General features: G+C 42.2%; 2 protein-coding genes across 2 annotated transcripts in view; one reads left to right on the top strand and one right to left on the bottom strand.

Moving 5' to 3' along the window:
* Positions 1-574: 574 nt before the first annotated feature.
* Positions 575-11,654, bottom strand: RNF25 (ring finger protein 25). The gene is made up of 10 exons (XM_044438412.1): positions 11,586-11,654; positions 10,226-10,300; positions 9,290-9,392; positions 9,140-9,207; positions 7,853-7,922; positions 7,646-7,717; positions 5,541-5,681; positions 4,257-4,346; positions 3,452-3,586; positions 575-2,874 (listed from the first exon to the last, which is right to left on the bottom strand). The coding sequence occupies exons 1-10, from the start codon at positions 11,630-11,632 to the stop codon at positions 2,149-2,151; spliced, it is 1,527 nt and encodes a 508-aa protein (XP_044294347.1). The 5' UTR covers positions 11,633-11,654; the 3' UTR covers positions 575-2,148.
* Positions 11,655-11,851: 197 nt separating this feature from the next.
* Positions 11,852-24,100, top strand: part of STK36 (serine/threonine kinase 36) — a 28,928-nt gene continuing 16,679 nt past the window's right edge. The window contains exons 1-14 of the mRNA XM_044438497.1: positions 11,852-11,965; positions 12,917-13,037; positions 13,213-13,353; positions 13,863-13,940; positions 15,557-15,687; positions 15,775-16,024; positions 20,242-20,335; positions 20,455-20,624; positions 21,155-21,351; positions 21,438-21,552; positions 21,644-21,787; positions 22,247-22,426; positions 23,094-23,191; positions 23,524-23,629. Coding sequence (XP_044294432.1) covers positions 12,954-13,037; positions 13,213-13,353; positions 13,863-13,940; positions 15,557-15,687; positions 15,775-16,024; positions 20,242-20,335; positions 20,455-20,624; positions 21,155-21,351; positions 21,438-21,552; positions 21,644-21,787; positions 22,247-22,426; positions 23,094-23,191; positions 23,524-23,629 — 1,788 coding nt within the window. The 5' untranslated portion in view covers positions 11,852-11,965; positions 12,917-12,953. The remainder of the gene's footprint in view (positions 11,966-12,916; positions 13,038-13,212; positions 13,354-13,862; positions 13,941-15,556; positions 15,688-15,774; positions 16,025-20,241; positions 20,336-20,454; positions 20,625-21,154; positions 21,352-21,437; positions 21,553-21,643; positions 21,788-22,246; positions 22,427-23,093; positions 23,192-23,523; positions 23,630-24,100) is intronic.

The following is a 24,100-nucleotide window of genomic DNA, read 5'->3' as shown; positions in this document are numbered from 1 at the left end:
GCTTTCTCCCAGCCCTCATCAGTGTCCATTAAGTTCATTAGGTGATAATCTGCAGATATAGAATTCAGTAGGCTAATGACCAGTTCTGTCCCACCCCTCCCCATCTGCTCAAGTTCCTGCTGTCTCTGCCTAGCCATATTCAGGAAGTGAATAAAAAGGAGGGGGTCATCTTCTTAGGCCCCTCTAATTTATAGACACAGGGTGCTCTTGGATATCTAGAAATCTATTACAACTAAGTGGTGAGTTCAAAAATGCTCACCACTTAGTAAGAAGACTGCAATTCTTGATCTTTTTAGCTCAAGATCTAGGTAGTTAACTTGCGTTTTAATAAGCTTCAAGTTACACTTCCACATAATATCCTCTACATGGACTACCAGAGATGACTCATCAAACACTTCAGCAGGTGCAGAATGCAGCAGCCTCTCTACTGCTAAGCAGTTTATCAAAAGCTCAGGAATACAGCATGACAGTGTTCAAGTTAGGACACCACTGAAATCAATTTACAATCCTTATGAGATCCTGAACTACTTAGTTTATAGCTTAGAGGCGATAAACGATTAGAGAGACTCATAAGCCAGTTTACTCAGATTGCTTTTAATACACATTTGTATCACATCACCACAAACTCCATCTAACCACAGTTCTGAGAGGTAGATCAATCTCATTATCAACCTTTGATGGACCTGGCTGTTCCAATGTGTGTGTGTGTGCAAGAGAGAGGGAATGAACACAACATGACACGTCAGTAATGACCTCTCTTCAGCCTCTACATGAACTGATGATATTTATACAACAAAAGGAAAAATATGAGATGGCAAAGCTCCCCGTGGGAAAAAATGAGTGATCTTTGCAGATGTACAAGATATTAACCTTTCATACAACTGAGTGGAGAACCATAAATATGATCAAATGTCAATTCACTGGTGGGGAGAAGTTTGCACCAATTTTCAGTGTGCACATGCACACATACAGGACCTTCCTGACTGGCCTTCTAAACAGAAGCACTCATGAAGGCAAAGTCTCATTTTGTTAAGAGAAATGGCAGGGATTAACTAGCCTAGAAATATACAGGTGCAAGAGTATTGCTCACTTCAGCAGAAAACAGCTCCTGAACCAGTGTGTGAAACAAAGGGGAAAAAATGAAATGTGATTCCATCAATTCCAAAACTGACCAGAATAAACTTGAACTGACTATGACAGGGGGTAAAGCATGGTCCTAGACTAAGGTCCAAATCCTGCAAGGAGCACTGACACTTATCACAGTCAGTGGATCACTGGTGGGTATCAGTCACATCTTTGATAAGAAGTAAAACCCCAGGGTGGTCAGCAGCTTCTGACAAGACAGAATCTTGGATCAGCTGGTCTGAAGCAAAGACTCATTTCAAGAACCAGCTACTTCAATATAGGGAGAGCAAGCATTTTTGTCAAGGGCCTTCTAGAATGGGCACATTTGGGAGTCACAATACAAGATCAACTGCCAGTCAGTCTCAACCCACTGCAAGGAGTTTGTAGCAGATCCACTTCCTAACATGCCCTTTGGCCACAGCATTTCAGGGTTTAACACAGGATTTTCTTTTTACAGCACAAAACCAAACCTGAAATGTAATTGTTGCTAAATCGGTGCTGACTCAAGTGCACAGTTTTCATAGCTATCAGTGCTATTGCCATGCCATGTCTAGCACCAATAACAATGTTAATAATAAGAAATATGGCAAGCCATACCCATAGTCTGGACAGTAAATAGAGAGACCAGTACTCCCCATGGTACTTTAATTACGTATTTTCAAAAGAGTTATGTTCAATAGAATATTTTCAACACTGCCCATTCAGTCAAGGGCTTTTCCCTGCAACAATACTGATTTGCTGGAAGACCCTACAATTTACTTATGACCAATAGTGTTTGCCTATAATTTTTTGCCCCCTGTTGCCCGAGTCCCTAAGTAGCATTCTGTTCCGCCAAAAAATGCATATTGCTTAAATGCTCGTACTACTTCACAAGATGTAGACCACCATGCTCTGGAAGAGAATTTCTAAGACAGCTCTACTTTTCCCTAAGATACTTCAGAAACCAATGGCTGATTAGAGAGCAAAACAAAATTGTTACTGTTCTTCTCTTGAAAAAGCCCTACACAACACATCTTCTGCCTGCTAGGAGCCTCCCTCAGTCTCTTGGCTATGTGGCAGTCTCCTTGAGTTTGGTCTGGACTGCCCCTGGCCTCTTGGCATTTTAGGATAAGATCCACGTTCTCTGGTCTTGGCCTTTTCCCATCGCCTGCTATCCTGCATGGCATGTTGACCTTGCCACTTGGCAGGTCCCCTGTGCTCAATACGGCTAACCTCCACATTGTCTTCCTCTCCATTTTGACTCTTCTGCATTGGTGCCCATTTCCCCACAATGTTTTTCTCTTCTCTCATATATGTTCTCTCTTTGGCATGTAAAATGCTACTGGCACACAGCCCTTTTTTATCTGTGAAAGAAGACACCTGGTCTCCATTACAGGATTTCTGGAAGTCTTGGTTATATTTCCCACAGCTCCATTGCCCTCTTCCCTTCCTCCGGTTTGACCTCCCAGTGAAGGCTCTGGATTCTCCCTCAGCAGTGAGAAGATGACTTTCTGCTGATATTTCCAGTGACTTGTAATGCTGTTGCCATCCAGGGCCCCGTAAAGATGGATTTTCTTCTCGAGTCCTCTCTCTTTTGCTATGGTGATGTAAGGTAATAGGTGGTCTCCCTGACTCTTCAGGTTCATTCTTCACTGGAACAGCCTTTCCAGTTTCCTGAGTGTATTTTGTGCCTGTTGGTGGCTTCAACTCCTCAGCATCTGTGACGCTTTCAGAAGTGGTTATACCCTCATGATCAGTGGCACCTGAAGGCTGAGAAGAGAAGCTAAGATGTAGTACAGAAAACACACAGACTTGACACAGTTTGATTCCTAGCCTATGAATGGAAAAGATGTACAAAAGGAGCTAAAATATGTCAAATACAAATACAAGACCTTTTTATTCAAACAGTATTTTAATAATCTTTAATATTTATAGTTTTAATTATGCAGCCAGTGTGTTTCCAAGTTTTAATTGTAATTGTAATTCTATTTGTTTTATTTATTTGTGTTGTGAGCTATCCCAAGGCTGTGTAGCAATGGGGACAGCATATAAAAACTTTAAATAAATAAATAATCCATGGGCTTGGTTCCTACAATGAATGCCTCACCACAGTTTACTGCAAAATGCTGCTAGAAATAGGAGTTAACACATCTTTAAGGAACTTGCTAAGATGTAAATATCAAAGCCCTCTCTTGTGGTTCCATATGGAACAATGTCAGCAAGCAAAAGCTGCCAGCTGCTTTCTCAGGAAAGATTACTTCTTCACCTATTGTGGAAATGATACTTCATTCTTCTTTCAATATGACTTTTTGTGATATTCTCTCAGTAACTTTTTATAGTCACTAACCTTTTGCAAGCTAATGAAGTAGCGATTCTTCTCTGCTTCAGGGTCAATGATACCTCCTTTTTCTTGTTGTCTCTGGTAAATTAGGCGCAGTTGCTCTCTGTGCAGCAATGTCTGTGTGTCAGGATGATACACCTCCTGATAGGAAAATATCCATTATGGTAATCAGGCAACTAGCAAGAAAATAGTCTTCTGGCTCTGCACTACACTACACCTTCTGGCTACCCAAACTGGCCCAGAGTATGGTCAGAGGGCACATAAGGCATTGACCATGTTGAAGCTAAGCAGGTCTGCGGATGGCCTGAGCTTGGAGGGGAGACCACCTGGGAACCACATGGAGCCACCTTTAGTTCCACTAAAGAGAAAAGGTGGAATATAAATACAATAAATGAACAAATACAAGTTTGCTATGTGTCTTTTTGAAGGGTCCACATTGCAAGCAAAGTATGCAAGAAACACCATTTTCCCCTAAGGACAAGGTGTGGACAATTACAGTCATTCATACATAGATACTAAATTCAAAGTATCCATTTTTAAACCCCTAACTAAAGCTGTTACATAATGTGCAATGGGAATCACAAAGCACCAGAAGATGGAGCAAGGAAGAGACTGTTTCTGTGTTACAATTGCAAATGCTTTGCCCCTCAATTTCTTCAAACAGGTCAGATTTCATTCATCAGCTGTCAATTAGGATGGAGGAAAAATCAACTTTTTTTTAGCACCCATCTAACCAATCAGGAGCAGGAACAGAGACCACCACATAGGTGTTTAGAGGGAAATCAAAGGTTCCTTCTGCACGCTTTCTCACCATTGGCTGCTGTGGGAGTGGTGCAGCTTGCAGCACTGCGAGGTTGTATACTAGAGGCTTCCTGCACACAGGGCACTGCACTTCAATATCCTGTACATGGAAAGTTAACAACAGCAAGCATCTTAGGTTTGAGATAAATTGAAACATAGAGTATTAAATTACTGCCAGCATACTCCACCCTAGAAGGTAGCAATTTCCTAATAAATTAGCCCTGATCTTGAGTGCTTTAGCACTCAAGGCCAAAGTAATTAGCAAAAGGAAAACTCCTTACTACACAATGTTACTGGGACTGCTTAGATCAAATGTGTGCAACAGATGTCCTACAGACCACATGGGACCTTTGTGACATGGTCCTGAACTGTCTTTTTTTAAATGGAAAAATGGCAATTGAGTGCTAAGGGTCAACTTTGGCCTGTAAGCAAACTAAATTTTACTCCTTTAGTGCTCTATGGTGCTCCAGATGCTATTTTCACTTTTTTATTAAAATATTTCTTGGGATATGCCACAGACTACAGCACCTCAAATGGGCTCCAAGGGCTGAAAAGGTCTGAAACCTCCTGAGGTTGCACACCTGTTTCCTATAGTCTGAGCTCAACACCAAGGTTTCCTGAGTGCTACTTTTATTTCATGGCATAGATGTCTGCCATTAAATTTTTCTTCTTAGATACTTCTAAATCTTCCTAATATAGCAGCTTACATAAAATTAATGTAAAGTGTTCCACTTTGGAAAGTCATCACCAAGAAACTTACACACAAATCGTTGAGACTGGGGGACAGAAGGTAATTCTATTTCTTGTATAACTTTTATATACAAAAGAGCATTGTTGCCCAGAGGCAAAATTATTCTTTCCTCCTCCCACCATTGGCAGAATAGCTGTTGATCCATTCATACTCTTTCTTATCAGACATGTGTCCTTCACAGAGAGAGCATACATATTGTTTATTCATTCATGCTGCCGCTGTTAAGACCATCTATAGAACTGTATTATTTTAATAATGGCTGGAGCAGGAATAGATGTATTGTTTATCTCCCAGGATCCTTAAACCAGTTTCTCAGACTTTGCTTATTGATCACAGTGCTGTTACCACTGAGAAAAGAACTTACAAATGAGAAAGTATGCATGACAAAGGACATGGGGTAACTAAGTGACATCTAGCCTGGAAATTTTTTTCCATAGGTCAACATGTCACAATTGGAAAGATTGCTGCAGACTCTGAAACCATCTCTGGGGAAATCAATAGATAGTTAGAAGCTGTTGGGATGGAAAGAAAATGGAACAGTACCTCTGTTGGCATAAGTGTCAATGGCTGTGTTCTCTCCTTCCTCTGTAAACGAATCTCCTTCTCCATATGCTCTGTATAACTTGCAAGGCAACGTGAATGGAAGTAGTGGTAGCATGGAGTTTTAGTGAAAGCTTCATTCTCCTGCACAGTGCAAGGTAAATATTTTTTATGAATAGGCCAGCTTGCATGTCATGGCAGCAAATCATGGTGTGATTTGCCAGGAAATGTGCTGCATCTAAGTTAACTGATTTGGTTTAATTGGAAGTTGTCAGCATGACATGTGAACTCAGACTAAAAGGTTGTTTAGGACCTAAATAACTCAGTGGTTAATCCAACAACAAACCACAGGTTAACTGCTGCATTGTTTAACCCTTAAGCAACTCATTGGTCTGAGTTGACATGTCATGCTCATACTGACAAAACTGGCCAACTGGAGGTTGTTTACAGAATGCTGAAGTGGCTCACAGGTAGCATGTGTCCTCACAAACTGCAAATTAAGTGACTCAGTTTGCCACTGTGATCTGTGCACTGAGTTATTAAGTCCAACACTGTGTCTTTTCAGAATACAGCTCTCTCTGTGTTATTTTCTAGTTCTACATCTACAATATGTAAATAATAGTTTGGAGCCAAAGAGTTACATGCTGTATACTACATGTACAAGTACAAGGATTCCCTGCATTACATCCCCAGTGCAGAATTTTGACCTCCACAGACTATGAAAAGCTGTTCTTGAGGATGGGACAGTGCACTCCAGAATATCATATAATGTGCCACACTGGAGTGTGCATCAATGCATGCTAAAGTATGGTGAAAGTAAAACTGGCAATCTTCTCATAAATGAGAATAGAAGGCATAATGGACTTTACATCCAAGTAGGACTGCCTTACCTTACAGGGTAGAAGCAAAGATTACTGTTGAAATATACCGTATTTTTCCGACTATTAAGACGCCCCCATGTATAGGATGCCCTCCCTCAGTTTTACCGATCTCTGAGCAAGCAAGCTGCTGCTGTTGTGTGCGCGCCTGCTGCCTCCCCTTGCACGCCCACCTCCCCTCCTCGCACACCCACGATCATGCCAGTCTCCCCCCCACCCCAAGTGTGCCCGCAGTTCTCCTCTCCACCCTCTGTGTATAAGATGTCCCTCCATTTTTAGGTAAATATTTTAAAGAAAAAGTATTGTCTTATAAACGGAAAACTATGGTATATGAAATGCTCTTGTTGATATTATAGAAATGTTGTATTACAGAAATGCTCTTTTAATGTTGTTACAATATACAAGCAAGTACCTTGAGAAGCTAGGGAGCAGGAATCCTGTGACCTTAGTTCTCAAGATGTTGAAATTGCCCCTTCATCTCTGGTAATGATGCCTTCTCGACAATTGCATAGTTAAACTGCTATACTTTAGAACATGTAACACATGCTAGGCTGTTAAATCTCTGGTCTTATCTGGCAGAAAATTCTGAAAAATCAGAAACACTACAAAACCCTCCAATTGCTGCTTAGGTTGGGCATGCATGCCTGTGCATCCCTATACACAATATTTTTCTGTGGCTGTTAGTGACCATCATGTTGGCTTTCTTGTCCATCACCACTAAGTTCCAAAGTTTGTAGCATCACAACTTTTCCTATTAAAAAGGCAAACTAATTTAATTTCACATTTTCAGGAAGACAGGAAGTGGACACCCTGACAAAGAACTTACCTTCTTTTGCAAGATATAATTACCTTGCAAAAAACTGTTACAGCATAAAAATTAAGATGAAAAACTGAATCACTTCCTTAGCTTGAGATAAAACATGCTGGAAAACTTAGGACAAAAGTTAATTCTGCCATTATATAGCATCAAATCCAAACATGCTTCATACCTCACCATTAAACAGACCTTATGACACCAACATACTTTGTTTTTTGTGCCTCTAGCTATAAAATCTCATCTGATTCCCTCTCCTGCCAGAAGTGGATCACTATACATATCCCAACAGGTTCTCATTCTGACTTTCTTCATGAATGAGCCCCAGCATTGTAGTATTGCACATTTTCTTCATATCAGTGATTTAAATTTCTCTGGATCTGAATATATGAGATGCCAGTCCAGTATGCCCTTACCTGAAAGCCATACAGGCAAATTACACACTGCCCATGAGGGACATTGTTGTCAGTAAGAATTTCCTTTCCCTTCTGTAAAGAGAGGTAGAGGCAGTCTATTAGTCTATCACACTAAACCCATAAATAGCCCAAGCCAGAACTAGCCCGCCACCAATAGGTCTGGACAACTTATCAGACCTAACTTCTTCCCTATGTCTTCTCTCTTACCTCTATTAGCTCATATAACATAGGTGTGCCCAGTCGGGCTTCAGTAACACTTTGAAGTGTTTGTGAAATCCTAGAATGGGAGCAAAGAAATATTATGTCAGAGAAAAAGGTAAAAATCAATGTTGGAAGAGATAAGATGGCAACATTTAAAGGGATAGCTAAATCAGCCAATTGCAGTCACAAACCGAATGCCCACACAGGTACAAAATTAATCTAATGGGCCACGACTTCCAATTATGACAACTGAAGGGCTAAAATGATTGTAAGATGTGCCATATGATTAAACTACTGTTACTATGGAACAAGAAGAGTGAAGTCACTTCATACATGCAGATTGCCATTGCCACAAGATGAGTGTCCCAGTGGCCTTGGTAATGCAAGACTCCACTCAACTTACTCCATGACTGAAATGCAATTCCTTCCTCATTTGGTGAACTGCAATGGCACTTGGGATTGCCTGGCTTTTCAGAATCAGGACACTTATGGTTTATGAAAACTCAGATGTGCAGAAACAGAGAGACTGAGGACTTTGTTTTGGATGAAGGCAAGCATGTCTTTATGCCTCAAAATATATTTTATTTTATTTTATTTTATTTTATTTTATTTATGAATGAATGAATGAATGAATGAAGCTTCTATGCTGCCCCACTTACCGAAGCCTTGGGGCAGCTCACATCAATCAATAAATAATCACAATATAAAAATAATATAATTTGAGTCGACCGGGCCAAGGATATTAAATAAATAAATAATATTAACAATTAAAATGACATTTAAATAAAAAGGTCTTCACCTGGCACCGAAAAATGAATAACGACGGTGCCAGGCGGACCTCTCTGGGGAGCGCATTCCATAGATTGGGCACCACCGCAGTGAAAGCCCTCCTCCGAGTACTTACCCTCCTAATATCCTTCACAGAGGGTTCCCGTGATATTAGTTCCTTATCTCTTGGTTCATCAGTCAATAACTTCTTCCAGAAAGGTCTTAAATGTATCCCCCCCTGCCCACAACCTCTATCAACTCAAAAGCACATTTGATATAGATGGCTACAATTTGCAGTCTGGCCATGCAAATTCCTTCTCATCTTCCCAACACAAGTAACACAGAAACAGCTTGACCACCTCTCCTCTATAGGATAGCTCTAAACAAAGCAAAAAATGTATAATACAATTTCTTGTACAGGGACAAAGCAAGTTGTCAGAAACAATTTTTCAAATAAGAATGTGCAACAGATGAAACAATCACTTGTAGTGAATTGAAAGACTGAATTTATCAGGGTGCACTTACTTTTGGATTTGCTCATCAGAGAGCCCTCTAGGATTCAGAATAGCTATCTTTGGCACTTCTTTTGGATACTAAGAAAGAAAGAAAAGAAAGCTATGTAAAAATGAACAACACATTCACATGCCATAGTGAAAGACCACAGGGGGCTTTTACCTGAGGAGGCACAGACAGCACAAGAGTGAAGCAGACATACTGAGAGTCTTGGTCCTCTGCAGTTGCTGGATGAAGTGTGATGGAAATTTCACAGGGCACAGACCTAGGGTTGGAGAAAGGCTGGGTCATAAGAGCACTAACTGGGGAAAAATGGAACAGAAAGAATGAAGCAGGTGCCATATTGTTCTTTCTTCTCTCAGATTCAAAGGCAGCTACAGTGTGCATATAACAGCCTTGATGCATATTCTGCTTGGGTCAAGTTGGTGGATAATAAATGAAACAAACAAACACACTGTGTTCTCACTAAGGTGACATTCAGAATATAGCTATTCAACATCAGAAGGAAAGAGAAGATGTAACAAAGACTTCTGGGTCAACTTGAATCATTAAGTGCAAATATTCTGAAAGTCTACAAGAAATATTCTGAAATTTAACTCCAAAATGGTATAAAGAAAAGAGATTTATCTGAACCCTCCACACTAAGAATGAGTCTATAGAAGTTCTGAAAATTACAGAAGTAATCAAGACTGTTACATCATGACTGGAAAACAGGTAGCTTTCTAGATGGATCCAGTTCAGGGCACCTTTGATTCTGATCTAGCCCCCATATGACAATTATACTTTAATATAAAGTCTATGTGTCACATGGAAGGAGAAAGTCTTCCTCAAGAATACAGCTGACCTTCCTATCACACTATGCCCGTGATTACCCCCCTGCCCCACACAGCTGTTCAGCTTGCACAGAAAGTCTTCCATTGTCTTTATGAGGAGGCTTTCTGTGTGGGTAAGTTATGATTGTGTGGCTGATCCTTCCACCATTGGCATACAGGTCTAAGAAGATTAGCCATTAAAGAAGTTGGCCATGTGGCTAAAAGTGTTTTCCTACTCATGCTTTACATCTGAGAACCAGAAATGCATTTGACAATGCTGCAATACCTGCCATTTCCTTTGGATACATGTAGTTCATCCAAATAGATGGACTCCAAGACTTCAATCTCTGAAGTGAGAGCCCTGAAAAGAAAAAAAGTGATGTTTTCTCCAAGTCTCTCCATCTGAACAGCACAAGGTACAGTAACTTAAACTGCCCCCAAGCTAGCAGAAAATATGACTAGTAGCTCCTGACTGGACTGAAGCAAGTCACTGGAGCTTTTAGCTCTGTTGACTTGCTCTGGTAATGAGCATTTCTGCTCACTGCCAGGTTTATTTCAGGAATTGCTAGTTTTTATTGCATTAGGAATCCATTCAGCTGCCATAACCAACCTACAGGAGGCGCAACATTTTTACAGCATTACTGTAGCAAGCACATTCCTCCTAACAGTTATCATGCAAACTGCTCTTAAAGCAACAGGGAACATAAAAACATTAGAAAAATCATGATAATTAGTATTTACAAACATGTTGCCCATTCCTAAATCTGGTAGCAATCCAATTAAAAAACTGCAGTGAGAAAACACTAAATGCTTAGCTGAAAGGGGAAAAAAAAAACAAAACAAAACTGGGGGATAGCAAGGCCTCCAAAGTCAACACTGGCACAACAAAATGTGTAAATTTGTTGTTGCTGCTGCTCATAAAAATTAAAACACACACACACATCTATTTGTGATAGATCTCTTCTAGAATTCCATCTTAGTTGGTAGTTAACCAGAAGGAATTGTCTCTTTTCATTCCGTAATTCAAGAGTTACAGTCTTATACAATGAGAAACAAGCAGAAACAGAGCTATAATACGTCTTTGTTGTTGTACAGAGTATGTTTATAATATAAATGAAGAAAAATGGTTTCAAATATGGAGTTAGAGCTGAGTATTAGCTAGAGCAGCTGAAGAGATAAGTTCTCAGAATCAGTATGTGTGATTTGAGCGAGAAATGAACACTGATTTCAAACTGTTAAAAAAGGGGGGGATTTGGTCAAAAAGACCAAGGAAAGGAGAAATAAAGAACTGACTGAACAGAGCAAGCTTGTTATTAAGGTTGGATACAGATTCCTGCTCACCTAGTTCCATTTCTGTGAAAAGACAAAAACTGTCACCTTTCTCCTTCTTCTGGGTGTGCCGTGACAAACAACATATAGAGTTGTACGTCCTTTTATTTCAACGGGTCTACTTTAAATAGGTCTGACACTGGAAAGAACCCGACAACGACAAAAGCCCTTCGAGGATTAGATAAAACAAACCAACCAGCGTGGAAAGATGAAGCCTATGAGCAAAAAACGCCTGGATAAAGTACAGAAGGCTCATCCAGTTCCATCCCCGAGGAAAACGGAGACTACAAAAGAATACAACACATTCACTCTCTTACCAATCCACCGCCTCCTCCGACTCTTCCACATCGCCAGCCGCCGCCATCTTGCCTGTGCAGAAACGGAAGCACCTCGAGTCTGGCCAAGCTCGCTTCCGGCGCCGGTAATTGCTAGGCAACCGCGCGGAGACGCCATCGCCCGGCGCCTGCGCCAACGGCGAGCTAACTGACTGGCTGGGATCCCGCGCTTCAGCCTCGTCGTCTCCTCCCGCCCCAGCAGCGCCGGCGGCATCCAGCTGACTCCGCAGACGCGGCGCATCCTTTCGTCAGCCCGGGTGAGGGGATGTGGAATGGAGGCCTGGGTGGCCGATGGAGCCGGTGCCCTGCTGGGACCCTAAACACGACCCGCGCCAATTCTGTTGAGTTCAGCGGAGTTTAAGGTAAGCGGGAAGGGGACTGCAGGCCCCGCTGAACTGGATAAAACCGTTTTCTTTGCAAGAAGTCTTGTATAGGATTGTACTATCGAAATGACAAAAGAAGCTTCTGCGACATCTTGCGCTATAATCCTTTGCATACTTCGACAGAAACAAATCCTGCAATTCCTAGCATTTCCCAGCCAGGATGCTGGGAGCTGTAAAACCATTTTTCTGTCTAAACATGCATGGGATTGTACCTTAAGGTGCCACACAAGCTTCTTTTGTTGTTTCGACAGTGCAATTCCAGTTCAGTGAATTAACTAACTTCTGACTTCCTCCCCCATGCTTTCTATAAAGAGCATTTCGGGGACTGTTACGAAAGTATGACCCCCACTCTAATTTCAACAGTGATGAACACCTATGGAATTTGATTTGGCTACTTAAAGACTAACACCAAAGGGGTGTAGTGTGAAAACTTATAAATGTGGAAGTCTTTTCAGTGTTTTGTAGTAGAGTCTTTTCTTTTTAAAGCATTTTAGTGACATTGGATCCCCAAATCCCATCAAATTTCTAGAGGCAGGATAATAAACTTTCAAGAAGAAGGATTCCAAAACCAAAGTGAGGGAAGGTACTGTATGCCAGGATCACAGTGAGAAGGTGAAGCCAAGACTGGGAAAAATTATTCTGGAATACTCTGGCTTGTGTGGCAAGGGAGTTTGAATCTTTATGAAAGGTCCAGTTAATTCTCAGCAACGGACATGAATCTAATGATGAAACAAAATCTTTGTTATAAGAGGGGGTACAGCATGATTTGTGATGATGTGGTGATTTGAAATGTGAAGCAGTTGATGAGAACAGATGGGAGATGGCTATTAAAAGGAAGGTATAGCTGAAGATTTGTTATGAATGGATGGTAGCAAGAGGATGATACGGGAGGGGAGCAAAAGAACTTAGTTTCCATCTTTGGACTTTCAGGTAGCAAACCTCCAATTGCCAACCCCAAATTTCCATCATGGAACAGTATCATGTGTTGGAGATAATTGGAGAAGGCTCTTTTGGAAAGGTGTACAAAGGACGTCGCAAATACAGTGCACAGGTAAGAGCAGAAGAGAAGAGAGAGGGTGGCCTTCAGCAAGCTGGTGATATAAGAAGTACATGTCTAAGGCTAGAGTGGGCTTTGTTCCACAATTCATTTTTCAGGGACAGAAAAGCAGGTAGAGGGGAAAGTACCATACAACATCTTTCCTAACTTCCTTTTAACACTTTGACAGATCGTGGCTTTGAAGTTTATCCCCAAAGTGGGTCGGTCACAGAAAGAGCTGAAGAACTTGCAGCGAGAGATTGAGATCATGAGAGGGCTTCATCACCCTAACATTGTCCAGATGCTTGACAGTTTTGAGACTGATAAAGAGGTGAAGTGTTTTCTGGGAATCTGTTTTAAGTGTGGGAGGTAGAAAAAAGTGCGCATCACTGGCCATGTGCAGGTCCCTGAGGAGCAGCAAGTCTGAAAGCTGTTAGAGGGTCTATGGCATTCCTGTTCTCTACTAGTAAGGTCCTAGGAAAGGTGATTCAAGAGTCACCTATGAATAGGAGAACTATCTAAAATATACATCCAATCTGGCTGTGGCTACTTGTTTATGCAACTATACCTGGAAATTCATGCGTTGAGATCTATCAGCACAATGGCATCTCCAGGGAATGTTCCAGCACACCCACCTCTCAGAGTGTTGACCCTTCCTTAGCAAGCTTGCTCAGTTATATAATCACAATGTGATCATTCCTGCTGAACTCTCTTCTCTTAATTGTGGCTTTCTGATGCTCTCGAACAGTGCCAAAATAGTTTCGGTCATAACTTAATTTCCCTCTCTACAAACTATGTAAATGTTCTGACTGGACTTCTGGTTTGGCTCTTGTGCTTCAGGTGGTGGTAGTGACAGATTATGCTGAAGGGGAGCTCTTCCAGATCCTTGAGGATGATGGAAACTTACCTGAGGAGCAGGTAACTGTGACTCAAAGAGTGGGATTTGATACTGGCATAAGCAGGAGAATTACTTCAGCAAGGAAAGAGTATCAGCGTGTTAGGGTGGTCAGATCCTGCTACTCAGTGCACTTGCTTCCTGTGTACTTAGCATGAATTGTACCTCCTGAAGAACAGGTGAGTTGTCAGAAGATGGAGATGGGCAAATATCCCAATCTCTAAAAAGTGGAAAAATATGTCTCTGGGTGACAACAGACCTTGAAACTAGGAAGAATACTAGAACTGATGATAAAGTAGTAATTCTACAAGCATCTTGATTTGGGATGGATAGATGTGTCAACCTCAGTCTTACCAAGATGGTCCATTTTTTCAGATCAAGACTATTCCATCCATTTTCTATAAATGCTAGCACTGTAAAAACTAAGTAAAGCCATATGAGAATTCATAAACATTTTTCTAATGTACACATTTTCTGCACTTTTTGAAATATTCACATTTTTGTCCAGATACTTTATATTGTAGAAGTACTCTTTTGTGCATGCTTTTCTCAAATATATGCATTTTGTGTGCACTTTGCTCTTAGATGCACATTTTTGTGCACATTGAGGCAAACTGCATTGGAAGCTTGCATATTTGTGCATTTGGAGCACATTTGCTGAAAGGCACAGGGGGTGCCAGTTGAGTAGATTCCTAAATCCCTTCAATGTAGTGAATTTCTTATCTATATTGATAGTAATAACAGTGCACTAGTTAGTCAAAGCCAGCACAGATTATGAAGAATAAATCTAGTGCTGCCTATCTTATTTCTCTTTACGTTTAGTTTATGCTGTGGATATAATTTATCTTAATTTCAGCAAAGCAGTTGACAAAATTCCCCATGATATTGTGGTTAGCAACCTGGGCTAAATATGAGCTAAATGACAGTATTGACTTGTGCACTTATAGTTGATTAGTAAGCTAAAAGCTTAGAAAGATCATTAATGGTTCCTCATCAAACTGCATAGATGTTTCAAGTGGGGGTTGCAGGACTCTGTCCTTATCATGGGTTTCTTTAGTATGTTTACTAGTGACTTAGATGAAGGGCTAGAGGAAATCCTTGTCACATTTGGAGATGATACAAAACTAGAGCAAATGGCTTGCTCTGAAAACTTAGAAACAGATTCAAAATGACCTTGACTGAACTACCACAGTCCTCTGGAAAGAGTGGCAACTGCAGGAGCTGCTCCAGTCCTCCTCCTCCTGTGTGTGGCCCAGTAAGGAAGAGGCAGGTGACACAGGCAGGGTGATGCACCTTGAGATTGAATTAACGGTGCAGTGGGTGGTGGGCCACATGCTGACTGTGGGAGTACTGAACAGGGAGAATGGAGATCATGATAAAGTAAAAACCATTTGATTGTCAAGTAGATCAAGGTAAAAGCTTGTGACATGGTAATCACATACGATTGCTTGTCGTGTTGTGAGAATGCAGCCATTGAGTTCCATGTGTTTGTGTCTCTTGGGGCAGGAACTATGATCCAAAGTTAAGGTACATCAGCAGAGATAATAAAAAGAATAGAGATTTTATGCTGGATCTGAGGCACATCTCCCCAGTAGTACGTGGCCTTTGCTAAGTGTCAGATTGGCCATTTCTCTCTCAGGTACAGGGTATTGCTTCTCAGTTGGTCTCTGCACTTTACTACCTGCACTCACATCGCATCCTGCACCGGGATATGAAACCCCAGAACATCCTACTGGGAAAAGGGGGTATAATCAAGCTCTGTGACTTTGGGTAAGTGCCTTATGATTTCATTTTCCATACTAGCTCCAGGCCTTGGTACTGAAAGATCTCAATTAATTTTTCTTCTTTTTTGGAAAGCTTTGCCCGTGCAATGAGTATTCATACAATGGTGTTGACATCTATCAAAGGCACGCCACTTTACATGTCTCCTGAACTAGTGGAAGAGAAGCCCTATGACCATACAGCTGACCTCTGGTCAGTGGGGTGTATTTTGTATGAGCTGTATGTTGGGACGCCACCCTTCTACACTAACAGCATATTCCAGTTGGTCAGCCTGATCGTCAAGGATCCTATCAAGTGGCCTAAAAATATGAGTCCCCATTTCAAGGTAGCTGTTTGTATTTTTTTAACCTCTTTTTATTTCAGAAGGGTGCTCAAGGCAGATTTATATATTGTTTTCTTATTCTCATCTGCACAGCAGATTTGGATGATAGGTTGTCTTGCTCAGAGCTAAAATGGTTTTTGATTCAAGGATTTAGGATTTATCCATTGTGACCTTCCATATTTAAATCCAGCCATCTCTGTTTATCTTGTTGCACTGTATGTACCTGTATTTGGGGTTCTTTCTTCTCTTGCAAAGTTGACAGATTTAGGGTGCAATCCCATGTGTGTTTAGACAGAAAAAGTTCTTCCAACTCCCATCTGTGATACAGGGAGAGGTGCAGAACTTTTTCTGGCTTAACATGAATTGGATTTCACCCTTAGAATTATTACACTCATGCCTTAAAATGCTGTTGAGTCTCCTGTTGTTGGTCTGCATGTATGAAATTCAGAAATTTAGTTTTAAATGAACTTCTGTCAGGTTTTTAATCTGAAGATGTATTTTAAACGTGTCAATATTGAATGAATTAAGGAATAGATACAATCCAGTAAATCTCAACTTGCATTTTTTGTCACCTATGAACAACACGTGCTTTCTGAAGCACAGTTTTAGTACCCCCTCACTTGCTATTCCTTAGAGGTGTACGAATTTAGAAATGGCCTTTTCCCCTTTTAACCTCTTCTCCTTGCATTTACGAGGATGTCTCTTTAGTCACAAACAACAGAACAAATTAAATTCTTTGCCTCATTTCCATTCTCCAGGCCCTGGCAAAATTTATGAGGTCCAGAGATTGCCTCATCAATTTAATTGGCACTGGAATTTTGTCATTGTGACTGTATCAGAGCTTGCAACTAGCTCATGTGAGGCAGAAAAGGCAAACAGTCAAGAAAAATCCTGATTGTGCTTCCACGGCTGAGCCAACAACACTAATATGGGGTGTGTCACAATATGATACATAGGGTTCTGCTCAAGTTAGGTTCAGAAAATATCAGTCCCTGTGCATGTATAAGAATCTGAAACTAGTTCACTTGAGGCAGAATCTTCAGACAAAGCCTTTGTGTAATGTGGCATAGTCCCTATGTGTTGCACAGGCTTCAGCAAAAGTAGAGCAGTCAGGGTATATCTTGTCATCTTATTTTTCCTGCTTCATCTTAGCTAGTTCCAACCCTGTATCTGCAGACCAGAACCAATATTTTTCTAACCTTAACCCTATCTTGGAGCTTATCCCAAATTCTGTTATTCAATCTCCCCATGGATTTAGAAATGAGGACTAAAGGCAGCACACTCAGGCTTTCTGTTGGGGGCTGCCCCCTTTTGTCCCCCATGTGAATTAGTTCCAGGCACTTCCACATGCACAGGAACTGATAGGTTCCAAATCCTAACACTAACCTATTTTCAGTTGAACCCTATGTATCACATTGTGTCATATACCCCCTATAAGTTTTTTCAGCTTCTGCAAAGGAAGCAGAGTTGGGGGTTTTCTTGTGGGCTTGGTTTCTCAAACTCACTGGGACTTGTTTCAAGCATGGTGACTGATTTTTCCCTAACCCCATCCCTAACCTGGAGCTTATCCTGAACCCTAACTGTATTCTATTTCCCCACATGCTAGGAAATCAGGAGTAAAAGCAGCACACTGGGGGTTTCTTTGCCAGCTCACCCTTTCTCCCTTATGAAGAAGTTCCAAGTGCTTATACATGCATGTGGACTGATAGTTTCTGTTAGTTTAGTGCTAACCTTACCTGGAGCTCAGTCCTAGATGTAATATTTGATAAAGTCCCCATGTGTTTTGCAGGCTTCAGTAAACAGTGCAGTCAGAGTTTTTCTTGCCAGCTCATGTTTTCTCCCTCATATGAACTAATTCCAGGCTCCTATCCATTCATGGGGACTGATATTTTCAAAACCCAACCCTAGGTTGAGCAGAACCCTTTGTGTTATACTGTGAGATACTTCCCATAATTTTCATCAGCTCCTGCAGATACGGTATGCACAAGGTTTGGGCATCAGCTCAGTTTTTCTGCCTCATCTGTGCTCGTTCCAAGGTGTACTACTTCCACTTTACTAAGTGTGACCCTAACTCTAAGCTGGGGCTTCTACTCAACCCTACCATGGTTGTATCTCCCCAGGCATTTGCGAATGAGGAGTGAAGAAAGAACGCTCAGGGTTTTTCTGGCCAGCTTGCTTCTTCTCTCGCATAACAAGAGATTCCAGGCCCTTTTACATGCACAGGGATGGATATTTTCTGAACACTAACCCTAGCCAGTGCCAAACCCTATGTGTAACACTGTGGTATAGTCCACATGTCTTTTGCAGGCTTCAGCAAAGGCTGTGCAGCTTGCCTTTTTTTCTTCATATGAACTGGTTCCGTGCACAGGGACTGATATTTTCCTAACCCTAAACTGGGAAGAACAGTATGTGTCACACTGTGATATACTTTCCACGAGTTTTCTTGGCTTCAGCAAATGTAGTGTGGTCAGGGTTTTTATTTTTTGGTTTTAGCTTACTTTTTCAGCCTGATCTGAGCTCATTTCAAGGTGTTCTATATCCTGAGGGACTGATATTTTCTGGACCCTAACCTTTACCTGGAGGTTATCCTGAACCCTACCACCGTTGTGTCTTCCCATGCCTTTGGGATGTAGGAGTGGAGCCTGCACACTCAGTGTTTTTCGTTGCAGCTCACATTTTCTGCTTCATGTGAGTTAGTTCTAGACTCCTAGATATCCACAGAGATTGATATTTTCCAAACACCATGCCAATCTTGATCTTATCCATAGCATTTACATTGTGTTATACTCCCTATGCATTCATTAAACTTTAGCAAAGTCAACACTCTCAGGGTCATTGTTGATAGTTTACTTTTTCTGCCATGTAAATTAGCTCCAGGTTCTTAGACCAGAATTTAATATGTTCTTAACCTGAACTCCATTCCAAAGCTTATATTGTGGCATACTCCCCATGCAGTTTCCCACATACGTAATAACATTTTTTTTAACCTGCCAGCCTCATTCTTTCTAGCATCCCCATCACTCTGGGTTTGGTGCCAATGCACCATAAAGTAAGTTTGGGAGAAACCCTTTCAGAATCCATCCATCCTAGCATCTTCCAACTTCATCTTGTCCTTGGTCAGGTTCAAGCTGAACCAAGGTGAAGTCTATGAACACGCCCAGACTCCTGGTTGCACAAACAGCAACCTTCCCCATCAGATACAGCACAAAGAGCAGCTGAGGGGCATGAAAGAGGGGCCTTGTGAGCAGACTCCCCAGGCACCATTTCTGGTGACTCACCTTCTTTTCTCTCTGCTTCTACTGGTGGCAGCAGTACCAGCCATGGAAGAGGGGCAATATGAATGGGTACACCAGGTGCCATTCCTAGCAACTAATCTTCTTCCTCAACCACTGTTTTTGGCAGTGGCAGCAGCTGGTGCAGAAGAGGGTGCTGCTTGCACAGTGTGTGACACTCAGTTCCTGACAAGTGCCCTGTGAATGCTGGGAACACTCACCAGGAACTTGCACTCGGGTCGGCTGCAAAGTGGAACCTTTTTGTGAGGTCTTCCTATAATAGCCCCTCCAAAGTGCCCCAGCAGCACATTGGCGTAGCTGTCACTGGTCTACCATCCTTTAAGAATTGGTATTTTAGGTGGCATAAATATGTATAAATCTTTTCATATTTTGTAGGGGGTGTTGGTATATTTGAGGTGCTCAGGTGCCTCTAGGACTTCCAGAAAGACAAGTTCTGGAAATACTCTGACTCACTTTCTTCAAGCACTTTCTTATGACAATAGTCAAAACAAAAGGAATTTGTTTATGGAGGGGTTTTTGGCAGGTCTAAACTAGGTTGTTTTGCCATATCCCAAAGGTGCTTATGAAATCTCCCAAAACAGCCTGACAAAACCTTGGTTAAACAAGAACACTTAATTTTGGTAGCTGTCAAAATAACGTGTTTGAGAAAAGGTTCTGAGAAAAAAAAAGAGGGAGAAAATAACAGTGGCAACCAAAATGGGGTCATCATTGGGGTGGAGAAAGGAGACAAGATGAGTTCAGCCACCAAATCCCTTAGGATACCAGTGGGAGGACTGAGGGGAAGGAGTGGGGGTGGGCAGAAACTATGGCGAGCCTTATTGTTCTATGTACAACCCATTCTGCATAGCTTATTCACAGGGTGGGTTGCCCTGTCACCCTGTGGAGAGAGTATGGATATGCAGGTAACCTTCTTTCATCACTGCATAGAGCTTCTTGCAAGGTCTGCTGATGAAGGACCCTCGTCAGCGCTTGTCCTGGCCGGAGCTGCTCTATCATCCTTTCATTGCTGGACGAGTAACTGGTGAGTAATGGCTCCCATTCTTTCTGCCATTCCCTTGTGTGGCTTTTGTGCTTACTTGCTTTTCTTTGCAGAACCCAATCCAGGCAAACCTGCATACTAACCTCTTGCACCTTTTGCAGTGATTGAAGATGCAGCAGATCAAGGCATTGCCAACCCATTCACCAGCAAACTTCCTCCTGAATTGCAGGCTCTGAAAGAGCAACAGACACACTCATTGGCCCCTCACAGCGGCCAGTCAAAGATCCTGAGGAAGGCACGGCAGAAAATGGCTCAGGAAGCTCAGAGAAAGGTAAGTGGCCTGGCAAGGTCCCTTGTGAGATGCTGGGACTTGCTCCATGATACTGTTTTCTTTTTAAATTCAGTGGTACCGTGGCTCATGAACGCCTCAGTTCATGACCAAATCAGGGCGTGAACAGAAATTTTATAAGAATTTTGTCACAGGTCGCGAACTCTGCATTGGGTGACGATCGCGAGCGCACCCGCCTTCCCTGCATGGGCGCGATCGCGGTTGTACGAGGGGCCAGAGATGGCCGCGATTGCACCTGTGTTCCCTGCCTGAGTGCACCTGCACCTGCCTCCTCCCACCCCTCCGCACAACTGCTGCGGGGGAGATGGCTGCAGTCTTTGTTGTTCTTTGTCACTTTGCTTCACATTTTTGTGACTAAAAAAAAAATAGTTGCAGAACGGATTAACCTTATTTACATTGACCCTTATGGGGAAATTTGACTTGGCTCATGACCAATTTGGGTCATGACCAGAGTCCTGGAATGAATTAAGTCCGTGAGCCAAGGTACCACTGTACTGTTTTTCTTTTTACAGGGGTTGGGGAAATCTAAGACTTTGCTTAAGGAAGAAACCACAGAAGGAGTCCAGAGCCACCCACACAAAGCAAACGTTTTGGATACCGATCCCAGAGAAGAGAATCAGGCAGTTCCCAGCAATGGAGGACAGAGACATTCTATTCTAGGAGAAATAGGATTAGAATCGGAGCAAAAAGAGCCATCCCCTACACCTCGGTGAGGATAAGGATATGTTGAGGGTGGAGATACCATGTTACCATGTACCCTGGCTTCAGCCTTTCATCCCTCTTCTTCATGGACAGAGAGAACCGGATTACACATGATTATGAGCAAGAGTTCCCTGAGAGGAGGCCAGAAGGCGGCAGAGCAGAAGCACGAGGTAGACACAGCATCAATACTGTAGATCTGGAGGCAGAGGTAAGCCTATGGCCAGGCACCCTAATCCTTTGCCATTGCAGAAAGGAGGTCTTGGTCTCAAGTTCATCGTGCTCTTCACTGCCTCCCTTAGGAGATGGATAGTGATGAAGAGTGGCAATACCTGATAGATGCCACAGATCCTGCACACATGCAGCTGAGTGCCCCACTGAGCCTTTTACAAGACCCTGCCTTTGTGCAACGTATCCACACATGTTTCAAAGATTCTGGCCAGCAGGTAATTGGTATGGTGGGGCTGTGAACACACTCTTAGTAGATGCTGTAGGCTAGTCCTTGAGAAGCTGAGCTAGAAATCCTACAAGGAGAAGGGGGAAGGAATTGGTGAAACCCTTCAACTGCTATATCTCTTTGGCAGTTTGGACCATTTAAATAGTATCTGCAGGCATCAGGTGAACTACAGATGGAGAGACTGATGGGTAAGTTTGAAAGATGAAGAAAATTCTTATGAATTGACATGGTGAAAGGTGCTGTAGGGAAAACAAGGTGCAGAGGAGGGACAACTTGGCGGCACTGAGATGCTGTTAAGATAGAGTGCTTGTAGAATCACTGTGTTGCATGATTAACGTTAGGGCACTGTAGTGGGTGAAGGAGTAGTCTAAGGGTAATGCCATTGCCTCTGGCATGGGACTGTATACTGAGAAGAGCTTGTGTAGATGGATCCCTCCTCCTTGTACAGGTCCTCGAGGGAATGCTCGAAGGAGCCTCCCATCTTCGTCCTGCCCTCCATGTCATTGGCAACTTGTTAGGGACTCGTTGTAACTCTGAGCTGCTGTGCACCTTCTGCAGTGACATAGATCTTACCCAGTTCCTGATGCAGCTAGTAGGAAACATCCTGGACAGCATCAGCATTAAGCAGGTAGGGAAAAGGTACTGTTTAAGAGGTTAGTTTTTATTTTAAAGGGTCGGAAACTTGGGATGGAAAGCAGCCAGTACTTTATATGTATGTATCTAGTTACCCTTGTGGGACTCTAATCCAGACTTAATATATTTTGAATGTGTTCATTCACCGGAAAAAATGTTCAATATGCATCTCATACAATCAGGAAAGTCCTATATGGAGCTAGGAAGAAGATGTATGGGCAATGGACAGGGATTTCTATTAAGGAGGTTGTATGAATAATTTCTGACTGCTGCTAATAAAGTCTGACTGCTAGAAGCTTCTGTAGTATCTGAACTTTTCTTGGATAGTTCCTGCATGTTTTAAAACTGTGTTTAAAACTCAGTGTAAGATTGTTAGGAAGCCAGTTTCTTTGTCTGATTCACCTTTAGCACTACATGGCCTGTTAAATTTTCATGAAAATAGCTTTAGCTGTACAGTATTTTTGCAGATTCTCTACATCTGGAGAGAGTCTGAAATCTGGCACAGAATTCAGCCCACTTCTTTCAGACTTTAGTTAGTTTTTCTTGTCCCCTTTGCTGTCCAAACAGAGATGAATTTTTGAATTACTGTTTCTTTCCATGGGATTGCCAGCCAGCCAGAACCAAGTCCTCAGGGACACATACCTCTTGGTCTCTTCCTACAGCAACCCTGGCACATCACTCTGCTGATAGACCTAATTGCTGTGATGTCAGCCTTCTTTGCCAGTGATTTCAACCAAGAGAAGGGAGGAAAAAAGCAGAGGTAAGGAACTTGCTGGGTGGATAGGATATGTGGGGAAGTATGCTAGTATATTCTGTGTGCAGGAGTATGGTGAGCAGACAAAATTCAGGCAAGAATGGATGAACAGGGCCAGGACACCATCTGAAAGGACTTCCATTCTCTGGTTTGAGCCTTGTGCTGTCAGTTAGCTTGAGAATTGGACATGGCAAACATTGCCTCTGAGTAGATGTCTGCCTTTATATACGAACTGAACTGATCAGACTATGGGGAATTTGAGGGCATGAGCTGAGCTAGCTATTGTGTTTCAAGGCTAATCTCATATCTCTAACCCATAAACACAAATGCTTTTCTAGTTTGCAGGCATTTCACAACTCTGCCAATCAGTTCCTAGTCCTATTGCCCGCTTTGCTGTCTCAACCCACAGACAAAGAAGGCAAGCTGCGAGAACAAAGCCTCATGGTAAAAGACCATTTCTGACCTGCTGCTTTTGATTTACTGGACTAAATCCCACTCCATCTCTCACTCCATCGTCATGTTGCATTTCATTATGTATGCACTATGTATGTATGCACTATGGTTTAATTGTGACTGGGTTCATATGGCATAGCAACTCACTGTGGGTAGGTAGCCTTGGTGAGTTGTTGTGTTGTGTGAACTTGGACTGCTTCTCACAGAGTGGTTTATCTGGGGGGCAACAAGCACCCTGACTATCCATGGCTTGTTCTAAGGCGTGGTAGACTCATAGCATATTGGGTTGTTGTCTGAACCTGGTAGATCATTCCCATCCTGGCTCCAGAGAAGCACTGAGCTCTTGTTGAGCTTGCTGGTGACAGGTGCTCCAGTGATGCCTGAAAGGCTGTTTGGAGCACTCATTGCTGACTTGATTTCCCTACACCACTCGCAACCCCTTTTTGGGTTGTTGACACTGCT

The sequence above is a fragment of the Varanus komodoensis genome, unplaced genomic scaffold, assembly GCF_004798865.1.
Source record: "Varanus komodoensis strain SLA01 unplaced genomic scaffold, ASM479886v1 scaffold32, whole genome shotgun sequence".
Taxonomy (NCBI): domain Eukaryota; kingdom Metazoa; phylum Chordata; class Lepidosauria; order Squamata; family Varanidae; genus Varanus; species Varanus komodoensis.
Note: the sequence above shows the minus strand (reverse complement) of the source record. Positions and strands in the feature narration are given on the sequence as shown.

Coding starts and splice junctions, on each gene's coding strand:
- RNF25 (XM_044438412.1), bottom strand. CDS start 11,632: ATGGCGGCGGCTGGCGATGTGGAAGAGTCGGAGGAGGCGGTGGATTG. Junction 9,393..10,225: donor GTATCCAAAGGAAATGGCAG/GTATTGCAGCAT, acceptor CTCCAACCCTAG/GTCTGTGCCCTGTGAAATTT. Junction 5,682..7,645: donor TTTGCCTGTATGGCTTTCAG/GTAAGGGCATAC, acceptor TGCACTGTGCAG/GAGAATGAAGCTTTCACTAA.